The 27,242-nt window shown below is 42.8% G+C and overlaps 1 protein-coding gene across 1 annotated transcript; it reads right to left on the bottom strand.

Moving 5' to 3' along the window:
* Positions 1-942: 942 nt before the first annotated feature.
* LOC138481185 (chemokine XC receptor 1-like) lies at positions 943-5,510 on the bottom strand. The gene has a single exon (XM_069613150.1). The coding sequence runs from the start codon at positions 5,485-5,487 to the stop codon at positions 4,480-4,482; it is 1,008 nt and encodes a 335-aa protein (XP_069469251.1). The 5' UTR covers positions 5,488-5,510; the 3' UTR covers positions 943-4,479.
* Positions 5,511-27,242: the final 21,732 nt, after the last annotated feature.

Below are 27,242 nucleotides of genomic sequence, written 5' to 3'. Positions count from 1 at the left end.
AGTTGGAGTCTAGGTTGAGAAACCAATTGTTTGGCTGAATATTGAAGTACTCAAGGAGACCTGGTAATTCCTGGTTGCGTGACCTCTAATGGGTAGATTGTGCAATCCAACAACTGCGCCTAGACCAGACAACTACTACCTGTTGAATAAAGAACTGTTGAACGTGAATGGCAGTTTCCCGGTTGTGTGATCTGTAATGGGTAGACTGTGTGGTCTAACTACTGCGCCAAAACCAGATAATCATATATGCCAACAAGGAAGTTTGCTGTTGTATTAAAAAGTAAAGCTATCATTGGTGCGTACCAGATTTGGTGAATAGAACCCTGAACTGTAAAGAATTGTTGAAACACAGTCTAAAGAACAATGCCTGAATATACTATTTTCCATGTCTTTATTTATTATTGAACTTAAGAAAGGGAGTCCTCTTAGACGTGTTGCCCTGGAAACTATATGGAACATGACCTGTATGAAAGTATGGAACTTTCTTACTTCAAGTCCATACAAAGGTACATTGAACATTATAATGAACTTGACATTTGGGGAAAAGAAGTTGAAGAATAAGCCTGAGCGGCAAATAGGTCAGAACTTTACTGTTGGAACACTGTTTAGTTTACGGTTGACATCCCTATACATTGTTTAGCTTTAGTTGTGAGGGCAAGTAAAGTTTTCTGACACAGACTTTCCTTAGTTTCTTTATGTAGGGAAATCCCACCTTAGCATAGGTCAAGTTAGGCCTTACTCCATCCTGACCTTTTCTTTAATAAAACCCTTTGTTATACATTGAATCTGTTGTCTGTGTCGACTTCCATGATGCCAACCTCACAATACCCAAACAACACCCACAGATTGTGTGACCCCCCCCCCCCCCTCTCATTTCATCTCTCTGCTATCTTCACTTTTCATGACCATAGTTTTGGCTTATCTGCAATGATTTCAGCACCCCCTAATGGCCAAATCTGAAAAGTAACAAAGTGTCTACTTGCTTGGAATACCATTTTGCAGATAGAAAATGGATATCCCAGAATCATATGCATGTGAAAAAGTGGAGTGTAAAACCTACTCCTCATGCAAAGAATAATCAATGCGTCTGATGTCAACGAACGACTGCCATGTAGGATCCTATGACGTGGCTGCACAATGCAAACTCTAAAAGCAAAACACAAGCCCAAATACATTTGGATTAAGTGGAAAAACCATACGAATATGCCTCAATAAAATGACATGCAGTCATGGAAAAGACTGTGTGAAACAATGTACCATCCTTTAAAGGATACCATGATGCATATGACTCACAATCAATGGGTGATGTGTCATAGCTCAGCGGGCATGTTGTTACTTTAATGTCCACAATTAAAAGAGGCGGTATTGACCTTTTAGAATTGACCTTTTGTCCTAATTGACCGAATTATATTGGTCCTAATTGACCTTCTGCACAATTGACCTTTATTTTATTTTAATTATTTTATATATGTATTGGGTTGGTTTTGCATTATAAATAATATCAGAAGATTGGATGGGGGATTGCCGGGGGTTTTGTATTGGGTTGGGGGTTGCGGGGGGGTTTCCCTCGCATATATGTCCTAAGTGACCTTTTAAATTAGGTCAATTCTCCCGAAGTCAAATGTGAATAGGTCAATTAGTAAACAACCAAAGAGGCGCCTTTCAAATAGAAGATAAATCACTTAATTGGTAATGAAGCGCAGGTTACTTACATTAGTATTGTATACACCTTTATAATTTTACCAATTGGGGAAGACAATGCTACTGACTATTTAGGTATTAAAGAACTGCATTTTATGTTGTTTCATCAAAAATAGTTTCTGCTATTCGGTTTTCATAGATTGTACTTCAGAATGATGCATTTAGTTAACAAGATCGCTCAGGTAGAGATCAGAAATGATTGCAGTTCTCTGCCCAAACCCTTACCATTGTCATGAGTGGCCGGCAGTGTGATGATTCTGGAAAGGCCTTTTGAGGAGGGTTTTGATGCACCTACACGGGCTGAGCTGGCTTCCAATGATAAGATAAACCATACATCATTGCATTGACTTAGTAACAAAGCATGTTGACAGGCTAGCGAAGCCACAATGGTGGCGATTGGCAGGCAAACGCGTTTCCCAATAATGAGCAGAGTAACTGTATGTCTTTTGACTCGGGCTTAGTGTGTTCTGGTGGGGGTAGGTCGGTGTAAGGGCGCTTGGGATACTCAGTCGTCATTAGCAGGTTTCCCCTGAGATTGTTGGCAGTATTTCTCAGCATTTATATCTCATTTCTAAACATTATGTCCCAGGTCCCTGTAAATCTGCGTTTGTATCCTTTAGAAAATTAGCTTCAAGACAGAATGCATTGGCACCAAAGAGAAAATGTGATTAAACAATGCTTTCTACTGACACTAAATAAGTAATTTTGCAGAATGAGTATGAACTCTTGGCTGCCTGGTGGTGGGCTCCTCCCAACAGGGATGTCATCACCTACCAAGCTGAAGTGCAAATAGCTGCTAAGTGAGGGTTTGTTTTCACATATTAGTGATGCCAATAGCAAAGAACACTGTTCTGTTTAAGTTTATGCATCATTATATTGTATATAATCTTATAAGCCTGGGAGGATAGCTCAGCAGCAACGCGCTCCCCTCGGAAACAAGGCGACACGAAGCAACACAGGTTCGATCCCCAGTCCGCGGTTAGAAACCTCACGTTATATATGCAACTAAGACATATTCCTGTAACAGCGCCTCGATGCCCCCGGGATGTGTGAGCACTTTAAAAATGCGAATACATTAATATTTGCATAACAGCATACAACAGGACTTTTTTTAGCAACAGGTCAGCTGCAAGGGTACAATCACTGCGTATAAATCAAGTGGTTGAAGACACACTTGGTTAGGGCATTTTTATTACATCAGCAGCCATTATCACCTGCAATTAAATCATTAAACCCCAGGCGACTGCTTTGAAAAAACGCTGGCATGCCATTCACAGAATAAAGGGTCTCATCACGAGTTTGGCAGTAACCCTTAAATCCGGCGGTAGCCTGTTACCGCCGGGTTTAAGGGTCTGCCAAATCAGGGTTTCGTCAGATTTCGACCCAGCTCTGAGTTGGGGTGAAATCCGCTGAAAATTCGCGCTCATACCGCTGGCGGGAAATCCGCCAGCGGTATGAGCGCGAAATTTCCCCATTGAGCCCAATGGGGAATGCAGCATTCCCGAATGGGCTCAATGGGGAATGGGGATTTCCAAATCCGCCAAACCCGTGATCCGGCGCTATTAGCGCCGGTGGGTTTGTCGGTAGGGCAGAGAGCGCCAGCGCTATTAGCGCCGGCGTTACCGGCCAACTCGTGATGAGGCCCTTTCTAAAGTTACTGTTTGACAGAGGTAGCTCAAGGATTTCCCAGTGGCTTGTGTTTTTGGCCGGGAGTAGCTGCTAGTGGGTTGCGCCGGTCATAAGGAGTAGCGTTATCAGGGGCAGTCAATGGGTGGCTTAAAAAACCAAAATCTCACAGGCTGTGTGTCCCTTCTCACATGCCCTCTCCCACACATCTTATGACTATGGTTTCAGCTTATAGACAGTCCTTTCAGTGCCACCTTGTAGCCAAAACTAAAAATGACGACGTACCATAGCCTCAGAAGTAGTTGCGCAAGAAGACTAAAACAGTTTTCTGTTTGTATGTTATCAACATGGAAGAGAGATTTAGCCTACTGATGAAGCTTCCGCAGAAGCTCAGATAATTTTCATTTTTAAATTTCCCAACAGCCTCTATCTCCTGCCTGTGCACATCTCGGGTGCTAGTGGCAGTGGGTTCAGCTTCCTCGGAGGTTTGGACAAGTCATATTTTTCGTTTTGGAGGTTCACAAAGTGCCCCTTGCCCCTGCATGTGTCCATCGTGGGTGTCAGTTAGAGCAGGAGGGTACACAAGGTGGTGACGGGTGAGGGATGCAGAGCTGAGAGGCTTGGATGAGTGGGAACAACCTGCTTTTGGGGCATCCTGATTGGCTAGCATTCCCTACGCAGAGTATAAATGCAGTTTTGGCCATGACTGTTAATAAAATGCACAGGGCTACAGACTTCTTCTCTTTCAACAGATTATTACTGGAGCCTTGATCCCTACTGTATTGCTACTTTTAACATCTGCTTAAACAAATGCATTTACTTACCCTACGGAATAGTAGGAGATTCCTGTTAGAAGCCTTCCAAATAACACAGAAAAGGTCATGGGTATGACAGCACATCATACATGAACATGCATGAGTTCCTCATAGTCCGCAAGATACAATTCCATTTTGATCACACATCACAGAGCATTACAATAGTTCATCAATTCGCCAGCAAGAGAAAATAAGAACATCATGAATGACTGCTGTCTATTTTTTAGTCATCGAGTTCTTTCTAAGCTTTAAGCTAGCCCATTTTTTTCATAACTATGTCCATTACACACTCACAGGGTTTACATCTGATTCATGATCACTGGCAGTCAGAAAAGCTTCAGTAGAGGGAGAAGTCTTCGTGATGCAAGTTGTCTTGGGAGTTCACTCGCATGTTGGAGCTCTGCTCTTTGAAGATGCAAGGACGGTAGAACATTTGCTTCAAATGTCTTCGGAACTTTATCCCAACTAAGGCATACAGCACAGGGTTCAGGCAACAGTGAGAAAAGGCCACTTTCTCACAGATGTACATGGCGTAGTCCAAGTGGCCACTTATCTTGCAGTCTGTCTGTAGATGGTCAATCGATTTCAGGAACATCAAAATATTGTAGGGTGCCCAGCTCAGGAAAAAGACCACCACGATGGTTAGTATGAGTTTCACGGTCTTTTGATTCCTTTGGGGACGGGATGGTAGCAAGGTGCGGAGTATGCATACATAGCAGAATGTGATGATGGCAAAAGAAATCAAAAACAATAGGTTCTGCTGGTATGTGCTGAACACCTCCCAGGTCGCATCGGCATAGTCGCACTTGAGGAATCCATCATTGTCCGGGTGGACCTCTGAGAAAATCACTGCAGGAATAGCCATTAATAAGCTAGTTAACCAAATAATGAGGCATACCACAACCCCTTTCCATGGTTTCCGTGTCCTTAAAGCAGAGTGGGGGTGGACCACGACCACGTACCGGTAAATTGTCATCGATGTCAGGGAGATGATACCGCTGTAAAATCCCACTGAGAATATGGCACTCATGACTTTGCAGAGAGGTTCTCCGTAAATCCATCCAAACCAGTGGTACGCGGCCCAAAATGGAAGCACGGAGGAGAAAACCAAATCGGTTATGGAGAGGTTCACGATGAAGATGTTGGTGATGGAGGAGAGATTTTCATATTTGGCCACGATCCAGAGGACCAAAGTGTTCCCAATAAGGGCGGCGACAAAGATGCAAGAGTTCAGGACAGCTGTAAAGAGAGCACCAAACTCAAAGAGGATGTGTTTTTCACATGGCTTATTGAATTCGCTGTAATCGTAGTTGGTGTCTGATGCATTGGCTGTTGTTTCCATCATGTCCTTTCTATGTTATCTCCTCCTTTGGCCTATTAAGGAACAAGAAAAGCAATATGAGGTACCTCAACAAACCCTTTGATCTGGGAATTCTTTTGAGCTCACTTAAGAGGACAGATTAAAACATACAGGCTCCATCTGTTTAGAAAGCAATCCCACCTGACGCTGCTGCACATGCTGGCCTGACAGCCGAATAAGAAGCAGCGAAGGTTGTTTCCCTATCTTAGATCCCAGCAAAGGAGTTTGTCTGCTTGCACTTCCTTAAACCTCGGGAGGTGAAACTTTGGGCAGGCGAGGGAACTAAGCATCTGTAGCTGTACCACAAGTCTATGAGCTCACCACAAAACTTGTCAAATCATGGAATGGAGTTTCGCCTTTCTATAGATGTTGACTATTGGTACCCGGCCGGGCACTTTTAAAGGACAATGTGACATAAGGTTCGGTGGACAGTTCAAGCCCAACAGGTGAACTATTTAAGTTGTCAGTGAATTGAACTCCTTTGTCTGACCTGGAAGGTGCAGCAGAGTAGCTCACTTACACTTTTATTTATTTAATTGCATTTGGATTCATCAAACAATCCAATATAACAACAGTTACAAAATAAAATAAAAAATAAAAAAGTAAATGTCATCACAGGCTCAAAAACATCCTTAAAATGCATACAATACTCTCTAAAACAAGTATTATTAAATTACAAAATTCATTGTTTCCCTCCAAATTCGCCAGTAGTAACAATTAAAAGAAAAAACACATTTTTAAAAACCTAACGGCAATAGGTAGTGCAAATGATTTCCCTTCTAACATTTTGCCCCATAAAATGCCAGTTTCTACAATAGCCAAATCTCTAACCATTTCCCAAAATATAAAAACTGTAGATGTAAAAGGGCAGGCCATACCAATAACACATGGTATCAATTCTCCCTGGTGTACAGATAATTACAATATCTATCTACATGCGCAAATTCCAATGGGATACTCCCTGTGATACATATTATCTCATGAATATTAAAATGAAACCTCATGAAGCAATCTCTCCACCGTCAATCTGGAAACTTTTTGAAACAAAGTTCCAAAATCCATATTCTCTTATGACACAGCCCCAAATGACCATAGAGAGAGAACTTCACGAGAGACTCTAGAGCAGGGGTCTCCAACCTTTGGGTTGGCTTGAGCTACTTTCAGTGGAGGGCCAACAGTAGCGAGCTACTTGCGGGTGATATCAGGGGTGGGGGATGTTCATGAACATTGGAACTTGTACTCATTTTTTTAGGTGTTAATTTTCCCTTTATAAATAGAGGCAGTAGCATATGCCTTCACGATTACGTTAATAAGTTCAAAAACCTCTTTATTGCATTCTTTTTTAGTAGAAGCTTTCTCATAAAAAGACTTTCACATTGTAGGAAAACGATTGGGACATTCAGTGTGAAGGTTGAAGATACTTCTTGCGCAGCAGAAGTTGAAATGTTTAAAATGTTAACCACCATCAAATACATGGCCTCTTCCCATGTGTCCTGATGCAAATATATGCAGATCACAATATATGGATCAATTACATGAAACAATGCATGGACCTCAGTGCAAGGGCTCAATGTTAGCGATTCCTTGAGCATCCATTGTATTTGCAAACAGAACTTGAGATTTTAATATTCCCCAGGCAGCTGATTGCAACAAAAAAACCATGCATCAGTGCAAGATAGTCACCATGCAAATCATAGCGACTCCTCTTGGGGCTTGGAGAAAAATCCTAACATAAAGTGCTTTTTCTGCAAAAGTGATACCTGCCTGTGCGTGCAGAACTGATTGCTGTTGATTTCCTGAAGTGTGATATTATAACAAGGGGTGGCAGAGCTGCAGGGGCACCTGAGCAATAGTACTGTGTCAGGGTCTGAAATAGGGAAATGCAGAAGGTCCATGGGAAGGGCATGGGCAAATGACATGAAACCCATGTTAGAAATGTGGCATGTCTTTAATCCCATCCTGATTTTAAAAACAGTGTTTCATGTGTCGTAATCAAATATCACGTGATACATAATGCAATCCATCCAGAACTAGTAGCCCCTGAAAGCCCATGTCAGATGATAAGACTCTTAAGGCAGAATTATGCATCTTTCATCCCCTAACACGTATTTCACTGTATAACACCTGATCCATGACAACAGCTAAATGGCTAATTGTGTTTTTATTTCTGAGTCCCTGCAAGAACTGGCGGCAACACAGACATATATTGCTGCGACACACTGCATGTTTGCTCAGGGCACAAGCAACATGAAGGGCAGAAGATCATGGAAATATTGTTTGGCAGGTTTAAACGGTGTCTGTGTGAAAGACAGTCACACAGACACCGTTTCTCAGCCTGCCACACTTAGGAAATGAGCAGGGCTTGCTCCCAGAGCCCTGCCGTTCTCAAACGTAGCTCCTGTGGCAGATAATGAGCCCAGGATGAAACAGAGGCATTTAGCTATCATGCTGAATGTCTATGCCTTGTCCCGGGCTCATTTTCAGTTATGAGAGTAACATTAGGAATGGCAGGGCTCTGGGAGCAAGCCCTGCTCATTTCCTAAGTGTGGCAGACTAAAACAGTGTTTGAAAGACAGTCATACGGACACCGTTTCAGCCTGCCACACTTAGGAAATGAGCAGGGCTTGCTCCCAGAGCCCTGCCGTTCTCAAACGTAGCTCCTGTGGCAGATAATGAGCCCAGGGTGAAACAGGGGCAGAGAGCTATCATGCTGAATGTCTCCGCTTCGTCCTGGGCCATTTTTAGTCACATAAGCTACTCTTAGAAACGGCAAGGCTCCGGCGAGAAAGTCCAGAGAGGGCTTGCTCGCCGGAGCCCTGCCATCTAAAAGTAGCTTCAGGGGTCAAGTCCTAAAAATAAAAGTGGGTGGACTCATCAACACACTCAATGGGAGATGACGTCGCCAGAAATTAGCATATCAAGGTGAAATATGCACATTTCATTAAATCAGCTTCGCATAACTATCCAAAATGCACAGGACGAATGGCATTTACCTTTCATAAAATCAACACACACAAAACCAAGAGAGGATATTTTCTTCTAATAGTGTTTTTGAAAACGTTTAAAGGCATGCATGTGTTTTTTTTTTAAAACATGTTTATTTTAAACCAAGGCAGGACGAATAACATACAGTGTAGCAAAACATATCTCACACTTTTCCGACAAATCCCTTTAACTCGTACCCTCTCCCGCCTTCCCCCCCTGGTTCTAGGCCCCCTCCCCTCTGGTCCCTCGCTCCACGGGCCCGCCTGCCATGCTTCCCCCTCAGGAGTCCTCTTGTATCCCTCCAAGCCATTTTTTGGATGCAACTCAAAAGAAACCCATTGCAGTCAGTGCCTATGTTACTCCAAAAGCCAGTCTGATACTTAATCAGTATTTGTTTTTCCACTACCCGTTCATTTATTTTTTCCAAGACTATACAAGGAAACATCTTTGAGTCTGCATCCATTAATGTTATTGGACGATAATTACTAGAGGATATTCTATTGCATTTTTTGAACACGAGGACAAAATGTGCATGTTTCCATGAATCACAATGTCTCTGAACAGAATGAACAATATTCCCGACCAAAGTGCGGGCGACTTGTTAAACACAAGATTATACATGTTTGAGCCTCTGGCTCTCATACTACTAGCGTGCATGATCCATTTTTTCACATCTTCAATCCCAAAATTCATACACCAGCTACCAGTCCCACTCCCTGTTTGTGCACATTTTTCTTCTCCTTTTCTTTTTATACAATTACCAAAAACACTGAACCCACGCTTCTGTCCTTCGTTCTGTTAATGCCCATACATGTGCATCTCGACTTCCAGGGACTATCCTCGCATGGCTTCACCATCCTGCTGATATAACCGAGAACGGTCATCTTTTCCCCAATTTTTCATTCTTTGTTTTTCCTTTCTGATAAGGGGGGCCTTCTCATCCATACTATTCTCGCTCTTTTTAATAGTTTGAATTATTTTAATACTAATCTGCTTTTGCCTCTTCACAGCAATATCATAACAATGCCGGCGCTGTTTGGGCACCTTATCAGCCCGGGGTCAAAGAAACAAACGATGGACTGCTTGAGAAATGTGTAGCATCAACCAAACACAGTAACCCTTTTTTAACAAAATTGGAATTCTTAAAACAAATTTCCATGTTATTATTAAAAATATCTATTTTATTATCTGTCCATCTCAAGCACACTTAAAAGACCGCAACCTTCTAGCAAGCGCAACAATGCATGGGTCCTTCACCCGTTATTGAGTTAGAAATGCAACAAAAAAAGTAGTGGAACTATGACGCCAGCTCGAGGGTTGTCAGAGATCAGGTGGGGGCATTGTAGCAATGAGCGACACATCTGTTGAGTGCTCAGGAGGTAGAATAGGAAGACAACAAAGTGTGACTGGGAGGCGGCAAAAGAAGGGGTGCTCGTGGATAGTTTTGAGTTTTCTGTTTCAATGTAATTGCTGTGAAATTAGCAGGTTTTCCTCCTACAAATTCGATGTATTCTAGAAAAACTGCAGTGGGGGTGGAGGGTAGCCATTTAGATTTTTCTTTTGTTGTTAACCCTGACATGACATCTTATTGTACAAACACCTCAGCATTCTTTCAATTTACATTAGTCCAAATGTAAAGCTAACCAGTGGTACTTTGAGCACGATGTATTCCAGTAACTCATGCGTACGAGGTACATTTCTGACTTTCTAATGTACCGCCATTGTTTTGACACATCTGCCGCGCTTCCTCTGTATAGAGATGCGGAAGCAAATGCTGAAAATGACGGAAACTGGTGCAAGAGTTGTGTATATGTGAACAATAAAATTGTACTCCTTTGAGCCAACAAAATATTGACATGGGCAGACATGAATACCAAAAGAATACATAGGTCCTTGAAATAGGCTACTTGTTTTGACAAACGATATTCCGATTTGGCGTTAAATATAATAAAATAGAATAGAAAGGATGCATAATTTGATGAATATCTGCTTCTCCACTTGTACAACTTCCCAAAATGTTTTTTGACAGCGCTTTCCTTGCAGTCCCCACACAACTCACACATGATCTAGAAAACAGGATTCACTAACGCCTTACATCGTCCATATTATATATGATTATGAAAAAATTGTCCATAGGCGCCCCTGTGCGAGAACGAACACGGCTAAATGACCTGTTCTTTGGGAAGGTACCCACTCTGAGTCTGCAGCCAGACTTTAGCTCACTGCACCTTTCACAGAAGGGAAAGATCCATTTGCATATAAGTCTTTGTCCTGCTCACATGGGCAGTCCAGCACCAAAATGCTATGGCAATTCCCTTCTGAATAAGAGTACCAACATCAACCCCATACACGTATTTCAGACTTGTTGGGCCTCATCAGTGAGGTGGAGCTGTGCCTCTCTCAGCACAGTGAGCAAGGCAAGGGGTCCACGTCTGGATGATATACACGCATTTCACTGCAGTATTTTTCATCACAGGTTTTTTTTAAAAAAAATCGTTTTTTTTGGGGGGGGGTTAAAAAAATTAAATATATGGTTGTGGGTGTAAGGGAATAAAAAAAAAAAAAGGGGGGGGATGTTAACCCCCCCCAAAAAAAAACCATGAGTTTTTCGAAAAAAAATGGTGATGAAAAAACCTGCAATGAAAAATACCGCGGCGAAATAACGTAGAGCCGTCTGGATGACCCTAGGAAACTTAGGGTGACTAAACCTAAGTCCCTTAAGCAATCAAAAAATAGTCCATAGGCACCCCTCTTCGAGAACATTTCTCCTCTGTGAAAAACATAGTGAGCTAATGTGTGGTTGAGACCCTCCCGGGGGCCATCCACCCAACAACAGGTCAATGGGCTGTGTTTGTACCGGTACAGGGTTTCCTAGAACTCTTTAAGCACATTTTGGGTACTTTGGGTTCTCACCCTAAGTTACCAGGAGAATCCAGATGTGGACCCCTTTCTCACTGTGCTTAGAGAGGCACAGCTCCACCTCACTGAGGCCCGACTAGGCCGAAACACATGTCTGGGGTTGCTGTTGGTACTCTTGTTCAGAGGAGAATTGCCTACCATTTCGGTGCTGGACTAACTATAGGTGGGACAAAGACTGATATGTGTATGGACATTTCTCCTCTGTGAAAAACATAGTGAGCTAAAGCGTGGTTGAGACCCTCCCGGTGGCCATCCACCCAAGAACAGGTCAATGGGGTGTGTTCGTACGGTAGAGGGTTTCCCAGACCTCTTCATTCAAATATATTTGATTATGTCCTGTACTTTACCTGACTATGCTTCGTGCTGCACCTAGAATTGCCTGCAACCTACCTGACTATGCCTCCTCAGCCTTGGTGCTGTACCCTGTATTTGGTGTCATTTATGTTTGCCTGCGTACCTGAATAGGCCCTAGTTTTAGTCCGCAATGTGACATTTCCAAAGGAACCTCACGCCCTTTAACTAGACAGAAATTATGGTTTACAAGTGTTCAACACATATTACAAAGGAAATTAACACAATTTTTTATGTTGCATTTCTCAGCTGACAAAAAACAAAGCATTGAGCGATCTCACTTCTTATTCAGAGATTCTTCAATGTGTTGTGTGTTATTCTTATTTATTTCAATATTTGTTGAGTGCCACACACCAGAAGGCCTCGAGCGCTTTACAAGAACACAACAAAGAACAAATACCAGACACAGCTAACCCCAAGAAGACTAAATATATCCCATTATCAAACAGAAATGTATTAAGGTCTCTTATGAATTTCAAGATACAAGGACAGGCACTCAAAACAACAGGTAAGTCATTCCATTCCTTGGGAGCCCAAGCGTCGAAACTTGTGGCTCTGTATCTTGTCAATTTAGAATGAGGTTGGCTAAGGGATGTGTCTTCATTAGAGCGTAAGGTTCTTAGAGGAGTTTTAATGTGTATTCGGTTCTTCAAATAGTGTGGAGCAGACCCAACCACACATTTCTTAGTCAGTGTTAAAACTTTGTGTTTAATGTGGTGTTGCACCAGAAACCAATGAAGGTCATGTGGTGGAGCGGTAGCATGCTTGCCTCTCTCAAACCCACGAATGGCTCTAATAGCACCATTTTGTAAGGTCTGTAGTTTCTTGATGTTACTTTTCACACTGCCGGGCAATAGGCTGTTGCAATAGTGGCTAGTAATGCTCTGTTTCCTTTGGATAGATATGGGCTTATTTGATATAGAAGCTTATTTATATAGGTACATGATGACCGAACAGAACTACATGTTTACAGAAGGACATCTGGGAGCCATTATAGACTCCCAGTGTCTTCACGTGGGATGAAAGCTGAATGGTACATCCTGCAATGTTAAAATGTGAGCACTTTTCATGCAATTATTTTAATCTAGGCCCAGAACCTGAAATAAGGAGCTCCGTTTTACCATCGTTAAGCACTAATTTATTATTAGCCACCCATTTCTGCACCATGGCGAACATTTTATTGATTTCAGCCAAATCATAATCTCCTGTTAATTTAACAAGAATTTGTGAGTCATTGGCGTAGTTAGTATGTACCACACTGATGTCATGCTACGCTATATGTTATGCTGCAGTTTTATTGAGTGCATATGATGAAATACCACCCTGGCCAGTAGAAGCACGAGGTGGGCATGCTATTCTATTCTCAAACTTGTACAACCATCTGCCTGAGAGGTGTTAAATAATGCACCTCCTTTCCCCTAGGTAGCAATGGCAGAGGTCAGGCAGAGGTCAGGCTGTACTCTGCACTGAGGTAGGACAACAGCGAACGCGTTCAAACAATCAAAGTAAGTAGCCCCAATCCTCACTCCTTCCCCTCTGACCTTAAATCAGTAACAAATACTACTTAAAGGCAATGAGGACACCAGATCACTCCCCCTTCCCTTACCCTACCCCTCCCTCCCCCTACCTCAAATCCTACACCGTTACTCCCTTCTCCTACCCCCTCCTCTACCCTATCCCAACCCTTCCCCCCTTATAAATACTTCTACTTATTGTTCTAATGACCTGTTCATGCTTGTATATATGCTTCCCCTTCCCCTCCCCCCTACCTCTAATCCTACACCGTTACTCCCTTCTCCTACCCCCTCCTCTACCCTATCCCAACCCCTCCCCCTTATAAATACTTCTTCTTATTGTTCTAATGACCTGTTCATGCTTGTATATATGCTTCCCCTCCCCCCTACCTCTAATCCTACACCGTTACTCCCTTCTCCTACCCCCTCCTCTACCCTATCCCCACCCCCCTTGTAAATAGTTCTACTTATTGTTCTAATGCCCTGTTCATGCTTGTATATAGGCTTCTCTCGCTTTTGTACCTGTTGTTATATTGTAAAGCGCTTTGGCTTAAAGCGCTATATAAATTCAATAAACATAACATAACATACTCAAGAAAGGGATTTGTCTCTGCCATTCTGTACATAAATAGCGACCTTTACTAAAACATAGTGGGCCTCACCACGGGCTTTGTGGTAATTCAGCTGTAAAACTACTGAATTACTGCCAAAATCTGTTTCCGTTACCACCGCTGAGTCCCATGGACTTACCACAGGGTATGAGTGGTGTTATGGCGGTGTTAGTTCCCATTTTTGAAGTCCATAGGGATTTGGGCAGATTTACAGTTAGTAGTAATTCTGCTGCAGCAAATCAACGATTGTTGGCATTAAAGTGGAGGGTTACCTTCAGCATCATCAACTTCACGGCCAAACTCGTAGTTTGGTGGTGCGGTAACAATAATGGTAATCCTGTTGCCACTGAAAAAAGTGGTGGACACGGAATCAACACTTTCTTTAATGGACCACCAAACTAGTAATTGAGGCCCAGTATACACTAATACACTAACACTCTACTTATCACTAACAACCCACCCATGCAAAGGAAAAACGAAATATAGACAGAGGAACTACAAACGGCATATTCGACTGTCTGGAACTGCAGTGCAGGAGGAATGGCAGAAATAAGCCATTAATTAAAACAATGAATACAACATAAACAATTTCTGAAAGCTTGTATTCAGCGGCTTGACAGTATGATCCAAATCTTCCAGATGCTTTGCTCAGTTTCGAGAACGTTCAACGATACTGGGTCACAACTGCAGCTTCTGTAAGATGGGTGCTTCAACACGCTTAATGATGCTCAATCACAAGCAGAGGTCTCGTACAGGCGTGTGGCTCAATGGGTACACTCAGTGTTTGACAATGTGAAGAGAGATTCAATTAGGATGTGTTGAGGTCTACAGTTGGCTTGATGGTGCTCTCTCTCAGCAGCAGAGCCTTTGAAGGGGCTGGCTGAACTGGCTTAACTAGCTTGACCAGCAGTTCAACAATGAGGCATGACGGCTTAGGGGGCACTCTGTTGCATGTGGACATACAGGTTTAATGGCTGTTTAGCGGCTCAATACTGGTTTGAATGTTCTTTTGGGTCTTCCAGCCAACAGCAGCAGCCAGAAGTAGCACTAAGGATGGATGCTAAGGGTTCTTCTTCCAAGTACCTCTGGAACTGACGATCTCCTCTGCTCTCCCCCCTCAGGCTAAAGACTTCAGGGTCTCCTGCAGGCACACTGCCATCCAATGGGTAAGTGTGTGTTCAGCATCTCGAGTTCTAAACAGCAGGGACTCACCTTGTTTCTCTTGTAAGTGTCAAAGCTGTTCCTCATTGATGTTAAGGGAACTGACGTTCTCGCTTCTGGATTCTCCAGGCTCTGATAGTTTAAAACTCCAAGTTAAGTTAACTAACAGAGTGGGTATATTCAACTTTTCTTTTCAGAAAGGCTAGATTGGTGGGTGCCTTGCCCCTCTCAAGCATCTAATGGCTTTGCGTCCCTTTTGTAGTTTCCTCCCTCTTTTGCATTAACTTTTACACACTGAACTTTCACTTCTTGCTATCACCGAAACCTGGATCTCCCCTCCTGACTCTGCTACACTGGCAGCTCACCACACTGACTCTGCTACACTGGCAGCTCCTCACACTGACTCTGCTACACTGGCAGCTCCTCACACTGACTCTGCTACACTGGCAGCTCACCACACTGACTCTGCTACACTGGCAGCTCCTCACACTGACTCTGCTACACTGGCAGCTCCTCACACTGACTCTGCTACCTTTTGCCACCCTCCCTAAGCTGTTGGGATGGGTAGTGAGTGGAGAAGTGTCCTCTATCAATAAGTCCCTCACCACTTCCCCCTGCTTCCCTATGACATCACCTCTTCCTCTTTGGAACATGCCACTATTGAAATCTTACCTCCTACTCATCTCACTGTCCTGCTCTCTGTTAATCCCCTGATCCTCTCAACTCCTTCTTCCCTGACCTGATCCTTCTCCTTGAGCCTCTTCCCACTGACATCACCATTGCCATGCTGGGGACCTCAACCCTCCCAAGCCCTCCACTACCACCCGCCTTGAACTCCCTCCTATCTGACCACTCCCTCTACTCCTGCCACACCCAATCTACCTACTCTAGTGGGAACTCTCTTAAACTTGTATTTCTCTCTAGTCCCCTGACCCCTCCTTTGACCCCTCCCCCATGGATCAATCCATTGTTCACTTTAGCAGCTTGGTCCAGCAACTCTCTACTCCTTCCCTCCCCTCTTCAATGACCAAGATGAAATTCAAGAATGACTCTCTTGCCTCTCACCTTCATGATGTGAGGACCTCTTCCCTATTCATGCCTCTTTGATTGGCTGTGTTTTTTCTGACTTTCCCTATGCACTTATGACTCTTTTCGACCAACACTATCCTGCTCTCTCATTCACACCTTCCACTCCCCAGGATCACCACTGGGATCCAAACCCTGAAAACAAACATGCATTGTGGCCTACAAAGCTGCCACAAATCACAGACCCCCGACCTACTCCTAACCTACAAAATGTCTCTTCCTGCCCTCACCTCCGCCCTGGAGCCTGCCAAGTCATCCTCCTTCACAAACATAATCTCTTCCCATTGCAATCAGCCTTCAAACTTTCATCTACACTCCAAGCTTTGCTCACACCTCTGAAGCCATTATCTTTGGCCTCCTCCCTCTCTGATAAGTACTATGCGTGTTACTTTTCTTCTGTTAAGATTAATGACACTCTCATAGCACTCCTCTCTCTACTTCTTCCACCCTCCTTCTGTCCACTACCTCTCCCTTTTGACCCTTGTAATTTCACCTACTTCTCTGCTACAAAAGTAACACCCATCCTTTGCAGCGCCAACCCATGTTGCACTCTGATTGACCCATTTGCTTCTCAAACGGTCAAAGACTTAGTCTGAATCACCTGCCTTTATCTCTCTGAACTCTTTAACTTCTCTCTTTCACCGGGACTCTTACCTGCCTCCTTCAAATCTGTAACTGCCTTACCCCTGATGGAGAAAACCCTCTGCTGACCCAAATATCCCAGCAAACTATCGCTCAGTTTCCCTCCTGTCCCATTATTTAAAGGACCGTGAGCAGGTGGTCTTCAACCGGATCTCGAAGTACCTTGAGGATAATGGTCTTGGGGATCCACTTCAATCTGGCTTCCGCAATTAACACTCCAGCGATACTGACCTCATGCACGCCTCCAACTTTCTCTCTAATGCTCGCCTCTTGGAACACTCTTTTATACTCACCCTTTTGGACCTCTTTGCCGCTTTCGTTGCTGTAGACCAATCCTCTCTTTTGCTCACTCTCCAAGACGTTGGGTTTAACATATCCGCTAGCACCTGGATAGCATACTACCTGCAAGGTTGCTTCTTTAAAATCTCCTTGAACTTGCAAACCTTTAACCCATGCACCTCTCCCCGTGGAGAGGTGCTTGGACTATTGCTCTTCGCCCTCTATACCTCTGTCCTAGTAACAATTACCAAGTCCTTTCACTATACCCTCTTTGCTGATGGCACTCAAATATCTTTCTCTTTTCCCTACTTCAACCCTGCCACCTCGGAACAGATTAGCAATTGTCTCACTACAATCCTTTAGTGGATGGTTCTCCGCTGCCTCATGCGCAACTCTTCAAAAATTGATGTAATCTGTCTCCCAGCTTTCAAAGCCATCTGTACCCTCCCCTTTCCTATGTTCCTCCTGCCTGCCTTTCTTGCTCTCTCGTCCAAGGTTTGTAACCTTGGGGGTCCTCTTCGTTTGTGACCCCCCAACTGCAATCATTCATCACTACCACTACCTTTGCTGCTCATATTAACCATCTATACAATTCAAAAATGTGTACATTTCTTACTCACCATTAAACAAAAGACTCTAATATCCACCCTTGTGCTAAGCAAACACGATTACTGCTCATACCTACTACTTGACCTTCCTGTCTACTCCTTTCTCCCTCTAGACAAAGGAACTCATTACGAGTTTGGCAGTATTCCGGTGGTAAATCCGCCAGAATACTGCCAAACGGTATTAGTGTTACCACCACTTAGTACCATGGTTTTAATGTAAATCCCAATTTTCTGGAGTCCATATGACTCCATTGGGTTTTTTGTGTGGAATTAGCACCAGCAAAATCCTCCACTTTTCCTCCAGAAATCGGTGGAATTAACACTCTGTGATTCTACCTAAACTCATTTGGCAGTGCTGGAAAAATGGAGGTAAAGAAATTACCTCCACTTTTTTCCAACACTGCCAAACTCGTTATGAGGCCCAAAGTCCTTAACTCTGTTTCCCACACTCTCTACAACATACCCAGATCCTCCCCACCTCTATCTACCAACACCATGCTGGTTGGCTCTCTATGCATAACCACTCCCTTTTCAAGTTCCTTTTCCTACTCTACAAAGCTATCAATGGTCTTGCTCCTCAGTGCCTGTCACACTGTATCTCTGTCTACTCACCATCTCGTTCCCTCCACTCCTCCTCTGCAGTCAACCTCAATATCCTATTCCCCCTCATCCCTCATGCCTCCTCTGACTTCCGCTCTTTCTCCCTACTCGCCCTATTTCATTGGAAGCTGCTACCCATAACAATCAAAGCCAACCCAACATCAGATGTCTTCAAATATCGTTTCAAACATCACTCACATGCTAAAGAGGGAGCTCCACCTGTCCTCTCCCCAATCCTCCCTACCTGACCCACCACTCCTTCCAGTGCCACGTAATAATGTAACTTTGTCTATTTGTACAGTAACCGCTTTAGTTTGAAGCACTTTCCATCTAGGTTAATGTTATCTTTGCAAATCACTTTGTCCCACTTTGTTCACAGACTCATAAACCCACTACTTTTTCACATCTTTGTGCTATTGTTTAGGCACCCTTCCTGGGAATGCCTCCACATTTTGTTAAATTAGTTACGCCATTTCTGGTCGAAATTAACATGTTCCGGAACAGATGTTTGATCAACATTACAGACACTACTTGTCCTGGACACAGATGCTTTATTTGGTAATTCAGAAGTGAAATGCAGCTTAAGGGTTCAAAGGAGCACATTCTAAAGGCAACATATTGGTAGTCGGTCTTCTGTGAAGCATGTGTTGGCCATAGTAGCTCCTTAGGATAAACTATCAAGTGATCCATTGGTCTTGTTACTTCTTTAAGCTTGTCAAGTAGCAGCATATCGAATTCTTTAGGATTGTAATAAACCTATCCAACCTAGCTTTTAGGAAGGGTAACTTGTTTATTGTTTTGCTCTGTACTGTCTTTAACTTTATTAATACTTTATGGTTATACACAGAACCAGCACTAATCAGAAGGGAAAATCTAGCAAAGCAGGCCCAATCCCTGGTTCCTCAGCAACGTGTCAGTGTGCATGTGAGCAGAACCTTGTCGCCAGCCTTGCCTCTAAATGCATATACTTGCCAGTGTTCTTTTGTCATTTCAGACATGGGCCCCATAGAGAGAGAAGAGGGGGGTCCGGGAATCACCAAGCAGTGGCGAAAAGAGAAGTTGGAACACCCAGAAACAGCTTAAACCAATGAGAGGAAAGAATTCAAACACCAGTGCTTCAGGTGACTTCTGAAAAAGGAGTTGGCCAGGCTGACCTTTGACAGAGTAGTGAGTACAGTTAGCAATACTGGATAGGGGACTACACCTTGTATTCAGTTGGATAATCACTACCTACAACATTTTCAAGTCCGAGATTCTTAAATAATTAGTTAAGGAATGTTTATAAAATAAATCTACATCCACAGCCAGCTCTTTCTCATCCCATAAACGTTGAGCTGTCAGTCACTCCTTCACAACTGTATGCACAAAACACTTTTTAAACCATGTGTGCGCAATACATATGTTTGCAAGTTGCCTTTGCTGGGAAGTACACATTATTTTAAAGATAAGGTCCCTGATTTCGAACATGGTATTTAAGAAATAAAAGGGGGTATTGACGAATGTGTTGCGAACAACATCAATACACTTAATTAAGCAGTATTTCAATGGCTGTAGGCAATACAGAAGTTATGGGCCCGGAACGTCGATTTATGAGCCCAGAACAAAAGTGAAAATGCATAGGGAGTGGCCAGGCATAATTAGCAATACAACTAATGGAAGGAAGCTCTACTATACTGACTAAGGTTGAAGTGGGCAACACATCTAATTGTGCATAACAAGAAAGCCCTGTCAGTGAGAGTGTAATGAGAGGCCTATATAACATAGGTCTTAACAATACTTTTGAAGTGATAATACTGACATTGTATTATTTTGAAAACAACTTCTGTGCATTATACATGTCATAGTGGCCAATGCTAATTAATAATTACAAAAAGGTTAAACATGTGCACCACAAATATTACAATCCACAATACTTCTAAAGAATTACAAAGAAGTCCAGTCAATGCATTATGTCCACATCCTATTTGTCATCATAAAGAACCATGCCCAACATGTTTCAATCCTTAAAGTGTTGTAGGATCTTCTTCAGACCAAATGTCAGTGGTGTACAAGGACAAGTCACTTACAGTGTAAACAATTTAAAATAATAAATCAAAAAGGGTTCTTCAGGAAAATATATTACACTCAAAACAATACTGTGTGTGATTATGAATGTGAAAGTCATTAATCTTCTTTCACTCACCCCCATCGTTGAGATAATATTCAGTAGTGAGAATCTTTTTTTGAAGAAGCTCTTGTCCCAAATTGCCTCGTAATAAAGACAAGGACCAGAGTGGGACAAACATATATACATTTATGTATACCTAAAGTATCATTGTACCCAGTGCATTCCATTTAAAAAAAACATATTTTTTGCAGGGTCTCACCTGTAGATATGTATTCCTGCTGCCTATATAATGTGAGGGTTGTTGACACATTTCTACTGAAAAGAATATACAAAAAAAGTATTGAGTCTGTAATTGCACATAAAGATACTTTCAGTTAATATGTACACTTGATAATTGTGGAAAAGGCTGGCTAAAATGTTAAAGAATTAACAAAATTGTTACAAAACTTTAATAAGAAAAAGGAAACTAGACCGTTCAAACGCTTCTTTTTTTCTTGTTCTATTTAGAACCACGTTAGAAGAAGACAACTCGGATATATTGAAGTGTGAGGTTGCTTAAGACAACTAGCTTTATTTGGCTTTTATAGTGAATGTAAAAACAGTATCTAATAAGTGGATCAACTGAAAGTCATTTATTTGTTTTAGTTATTTGGATTTGTAAAGCGCACTAGCAGCCCACAGGCATCGAGGCGCTGTTGCGTGAGATTGTCTTAGTTACGTAGGGTTACTTAGCTCTTGGTTACAGTGAGCATGTTACAGTTACAATGAAAGGTACATAAATAGTCAGACTGGAGAATGCAATGTGGTAATGACTCATTACTCAACTCAGTATTACGTATGAAGGTAAATGTCATAGATCACACTGAACTGATAACCCACAGCTCAAAGAAAACTTGGAGTCATCTGTCTTTAGGAGTTGTCTTATTAAGTATGACCTTTTCTTTCTTGCCTGTTGCCATGGTTAAAAAACATATTACCATTATCCTCTGCCATTCCCTCTTTATTACACTCAAATGAAATGTGAAATATGTGGCTATCTCATCAATTGAAACTCGTGTGATAATGACTCATCACTCAACTCAGTAGTATGTGTGAAGGCAAATGTCATAGATCACACTAAACCGATAACCCGCAACTCAAAGAAAACGTGGAGTCAATTGTCTTTAGGAGTTTTCTTACCAGATATTCCTTTTCCTTTCTTGGAAGTTGCCATTGTTAAAAAACATATTTATATTACAGTCTGCCATTCCCCCTTTAATATGCGTGATATACAATTACACATTCGTACACATAAAGTATACTTAAAATGAAATCTGAACAATATGGTTATCCTCAAATCCCAGAGTCGGGTTTACATAAAAAACAAAACCCTAATTCAATACATTTTCGACACCATGCACCTTTAAATATTTTACTTAACAGCCTGTCTGCCTAAAAACGAATGCACTTAAACGGAAAATACCAATTAGTTCAGGGTTACTTGAGACGGGACAGCATGTCCTGAGCAGATGCCAGTTTAATAGATAGTAATATTGAGATGGCTGCTTGGTGGTGGATCCACCATTGAAGTTACCTGCAGTACTTCACTCAGTGCCACCACACTGTCTTCTAATGGCATGAATGGTGGGATGGCTTTGAACTTTGATGCGTCACTCCAGCTGCCCGTCTCTGGCATTGACGAGATAGAGCAGAGAAAGGAGGTAGTGCAGAAGTCGCCTACCTGCTGCTTCCTTTCGACAGTCTGTGGTCTTTTCCTGTCTGGTACTGCTACAGTGTCCTCTGAGGTACCCAGAGTGGGCAATAGTTTCACCCCCTTAGGCAGTTTGTGCCGTTTAGCTGGGTACTGGTGGGTCCTTGCAGAGAGGACCACTGCTACTAGAAGGGACCAGATACGAATTTGTCAATGATAATAAACCAACTACTGAAGGCCACCAAGGTGAGGCCGTAAAATAAAATGCGATGTGCCCTCAACTGCCACAACCAATGGCCGTTTTCACCTTCAAGAACGTTGACCTGCACAGTCCATGTAAGCCAAGGGGGCTCCTTGCGCTATACCATTAATATTTAGAAGAAGGTCACAGCTATGGAAAATCATTATCAGTGCTTATCTGGGAAACACCTTACATTAAAATTCACATTATTAAACTTCTTGGCATGTGATTGTTCACGTGCGCTGATATTAACTTTTTACAATGAAGGGGCAACCCCAAAACATCGCCTAAGACTAACTAAACGTTGATTTGTGACATTTGTAATTAACTTTGGGCTACTCAAGAAGACAGCTGATCTTCCTCACCTTTAAACAAACGGTTTCATCGGTGGTGTCGATGTCAGTCAATATAGCCAAGAGATTCAGTAAAAATATAGTACATTTCTGGGAAAATGTGACTAAAGGTTTGGTTATGATTTCAAGCAGATTAGTGACTTTGTGGAGGTGTCTCAAAAAAACCCTCAAATATATTGAAAAAGCGGGATGGAAAAAAGAGTTTGATGCCATGACCCCCTCCTGTCCTTAGTGGATGGGTGGATGGGATACATATGCCTCCAGTTAGTTCCCTTCTTTAATGAGTTAACAAATAAGCTTCACCCAACAGCAAAGGGTTTTTCATTTCAAGCTTTTGTATTGACATTTTAAGAATAGACCAGGGTATAACGACAATATTTCATATACAACGTACCTCCTTGTGTGTGTGCCAAAAATATGAGCAATGATAAGGAGATTTCGAGGTACCTTTCAGTTGCTTGGATATATAGGGATTGAAACAAAGGGTTAGGAAATGGAAGAGCAGAAGGGAAAGGAGCATAGAGCTTGCAGATGCGATGAGATCGGTAAAGGTTAAGTTATATAGGTTAGGCAGGCTACGAGATGAATATAAGTCTAGAGATTTATGGTGGGGTGGTATCTGAGCTTGTGATTAAGGGCAATACTACGAGCTGGTTTTTAAGTGCAAGTATCAATATTGGAGTTTAGTTAAGATTGGGGTAGATTATTATCATGAGTGGGATATGATGTTGGGAGAATATTTGTCTAATTTACGCCAAATTAATTAATTGTGATATGAGAACAGTTATTTTCAAAAGCAGTTTCAACATAGTTCTGTGAGTGACATACCCATGCCCACCATGTATGATGAGAAAGAGGAGAGAGGTTTTTCCAAAAACACTTGATTGATTTTATAGCAAGAGTGAGTAAGAAATCAAGGAGGATACGGTCTTAGTAATTGAGAGTGCTTGGGAGTGGGGTGGCAAAGGCAACTAGACTGGCAGGCTCGATGGTCATAGTGAATTTGAAGTTAAAAAGATTACTAATATCCTTCCAAATATCCTGCCAGTAAGAATGTACATTTTTGCACAGAAAGAGCATTTGGATTAGGTCATCCTTCCACAATGCCAGCATATGTTATTATCTATGAATCCAGGTTTCCATAGTTTTCTGGTGTCCAAGCTGTTTAATCTAGCGTGAGGAATGTGGTTTGTGGGAAGGTTGTGGAGAATTTGGATATGTGAGTAGGTTTCCAAATATGAGGCTATCTGTGTGGGTCAATGGGAGATGGCTGATGTTTGATCAAGAAGTCATTCCATGACTTCTCAATTTTCTGAGGCACAATAGATTTTTTTTACTTTGACTTTAATAGCTTGCATATTTTCGGTGCTGTGTTACCTTTTAATATCACAACCATGTAGAGTAGAGATGATGTCTGGAATGGCATTCCTGAAATACATTTTTGAAAGGGATGCCCTTATTTTTAAGAAGATAAAGAGTTCAATGTTATTGAGAGAGTGTTATGCTTGAAGTTGGGCAAATGACAGTATTTCTTTAACTTCCCACAGAGCTTTATCTGTGATTATCTCTGGATGTTGCCGCTCTCTTTCTAATTGATCATTGTATTGTCTAATCTAATAAATGTGTTATTACAAAGCATTGAGTAGATAGTGTTGGATTTTGAATGTGATTTATTTTCTCATGTAAGCGGAGGGCTGCGTTTGTCTAAAATGATTGGTTTGTCAGTTGACCTTTTGCATGTTGTTCAAGATTGTACACATTTCCTTTTATTGAAGAAGCTTCCTGGTAATTTACTTCACCAAAATTACCTTGTGGCAGTAAAAAAAGATATGAATATGTTTAGAGGTAGGAGCTTGGGGGTTGGGAAGGGTCAGGGCAGAGGTGAGTAGGAGTTCGGTAGGAGAGCATGTGGGGACCCCCTCATTAAAAGAAATACTAAAAATGCCATAAGGTAATGCAAAGTAAATTACCACAAGGTTTTTTACTCCGATGAAACAAAGTAGATCCTCTTGCGATAGTAGGACACGATGATTGAAAGGATATAACTGTTCAACTTCTACTAAACCTTTGAGAGGGATGTATTGGTTATTTTCTAACCAAGTTTGCCATTTAGCACCTTGGGCTGCCAAAAAACTGTTTAGACATTGAAAGGATTACTGATGTTCAGACGTCCAAGCTTATGCACCTCTTTATGGTTCTATAATGTCCTACCTGTTTAGCAGTTTCCAGGGGTGTTAGGATGCTGAGCCCATAGTGTGTGCCTGTCCACCTGTGCTGAACTTCCCGTGCAGATCAGGTTCTATCAGAACCAGCAGGAGGGGTTCAGTGGAAGATGGACCGATGTCTACTCCCTCCGCCTGCTTTGGGTCCCTCGTGTGTGTGAAGGTGTCAGTCCTCTCTTTAACAAGGCGAGGTCTAGGGGGGAAAAACAGGAAACTATTGTTGCCCCTGTGTTGTTCTCTCCTGCAACCCACCTATCTCCTTTGTCTCCCCCTATGTATCTTTGTCTCCTGGAATGATCTCTCCTCGGCCAGGTCTCTCGGTGGTTGATGGATTGACTCCTCCAGCTCTTGGCCCACAACGACTTGGAGTTCAAGTGGAGGTGGAGGCTTTACTGGAGTTAACTTCGCTCTTCTAAAAGGTTTGTGCAGGACATGGGGTTAACTGCACCCTGGCCATCTGCTGGTGCGTGGTCCTGTGTAAAGTTCCTTGGCTTCTATGTCTGAATTGAGAAATTCCTTATATCTAATGGTTCTTCCATGGTTTGAAAGTTCCCATGTCTTGTGTGTCTTCTGTGGTTCCAAAGTTCTGTGGTTTAAGAGTTACCTGTGTCTAATGTTTCATCTGTGGTTCTAAGTTCCTTATGTCTAACGTGTCTTCCTTGGTTTGACCGTTCCTTATAACATATTTCTTCCTTACTTTCTCTTAGGTCCAGGAGTGGATGTCACCGTACAGGACTGCCAGGTAATTGACACTGATGGGAAGGAGCGTAAATGCTCATAGCAGAGCTAATCTTCCCCTTTTCCTTCATTGTCTTGCAGGAGCACCAACCACAGCAGGAATGTAGGGGTGAGGAGAGGGAGCAGTGCGGGGCAATCAGGTAGGTCTGTTCTGTTTCTTCTCCTTCTGCCAGTACTTCCTCTCTCTCGCTCTGCCTCCGATAGCCTTTTCTTCGGGGCCTAGGGGTAGACGACCTGGAGTGATACTTGGTCATCAATTATAACGTTTTTGTTTTAGATCCTGAAGATGAAGAGTGTCCCCCAGATTTGGATGTGGACTTGAAGGATGTTACGTCTTTGGGCGATGGAAGGCGCTTCGGCATCCCCTTGGGCACTGACCTTGATTGAAGACTGGTCCTTGTGCGAGGATCTGGGCTCATCGGCTGAGGAATCCTTGTGCCTCCTCTTGGAAGCCTGGACTTCGTGTGACTTGGGCCTCTTGCTAGAGGTGGTTCGCTGGGCCAACCTGTCCCAGCCTAACGAAGCATGACTCCTTATTGAAACAGAGTCAGAAGCCCCACCGGCCTCCTCAAGCCAGTCGACGACACAGCAGTGATGATCCCTCAGTGTTTTGTTTGAGAACGACGGCCAAATTTCACAGTCCTGTATAACATAGCGTGGATGAAGGCAGTAGAGGCAGTCGTCGTGGTGATCCTCTATGTCGACATTCTACAGTGCACAGCCCTAGAATAGTCTTTTCCTTGTGGATTCCGCCATGGGGTAGGGCCAACTGCGCAGACGAAGCTTTGTCGAAGCATACCGGCGGTGGCACAGCCAACAGCAGCTGTGCTGTTTCCGCTAAAGCTGGTTGTCGAGTTGACGTCTAAAAATATCTATTTTTCATGAAAAAGAAGTTACATTTTAATTTTTATTGTAGAAAAGTTGAAGCGATCATTTTTTAGCAGTCCCTACATTAATGGGCAGTACAAAATCTGATGATGGCCGGCAGGGGAGGAGCTGAGGGAGGTGTTCCTATTGACTGTGGGCAGTATGACCCACACATGACTCTAATAGAGCATAAAAGTGACTGAAAGTTTTCAGTTGAAGTTTTAAACTGCTCTTCGTTACCGAGGATTCCCAGCATGACGACGGGAAAGGTTCACAGCATGGGAATCTATGAAAGATACCAATGCTGGAGAACAGGAGTTACAGGAAAGTAACTTATTCCTTCTGTCAGTACTTCCTCTCTCTGCCTCCGATAACCTTTTCTTCTGCCTTCTTAAATCTCAGTTTCCCTTTTGCTCTGCATCTGATCACCTTCTGGCGCCCTTCTTCTGTCTTCTGGAGCTGCTCTGGGTGGGGTTGCTGGGCAGGCTCCTGGGATAAAAGGGATAAAAACCTCCCAGGCAGGTTTCCTGGAATGTCTGGCATCAGAGGTGTTGCTATGGGGGGGCAGGGGGGTTGCTGAGGAGGCTATGGCCCCAGGTCTTTTGGTTGTAGACCCAGATAGAAGCCCAGGGGCTACACCCAAAAGGCTATAGCTAGCCCAGAGTTCTGCCAATCCTGACATTAACTTAGCCCCAGATCTTTTTCAGACCTAACAACACCCCTGCCTGGCAAGGAGTGCTGGGTGTGGTGGCCTCCTATAGGCCCA

The sequence above is a fragment of the Ambystoma mexicanum genome, chromosome 5p (genome assembly GCF_040938575.1).
Source record: "Ambystoma mexicanum isolate Mex_15411 chromosome 5p, UKY_AmexF1_1, whole genome shotgun sequence".
NCBI classification, from domain to species: domain Eukaryota; kingdom Metazoa; phylum Chordata; class Amphibia; order Caudata; family Ambystomatidae; genus Ambystoma; species Ambystoma mexicanum.
The sequence above is the reverse complement of the archived record's forward strand: the minus strand, read 5'-3'. Positions and strand labels throughout refer to the sequence as shown.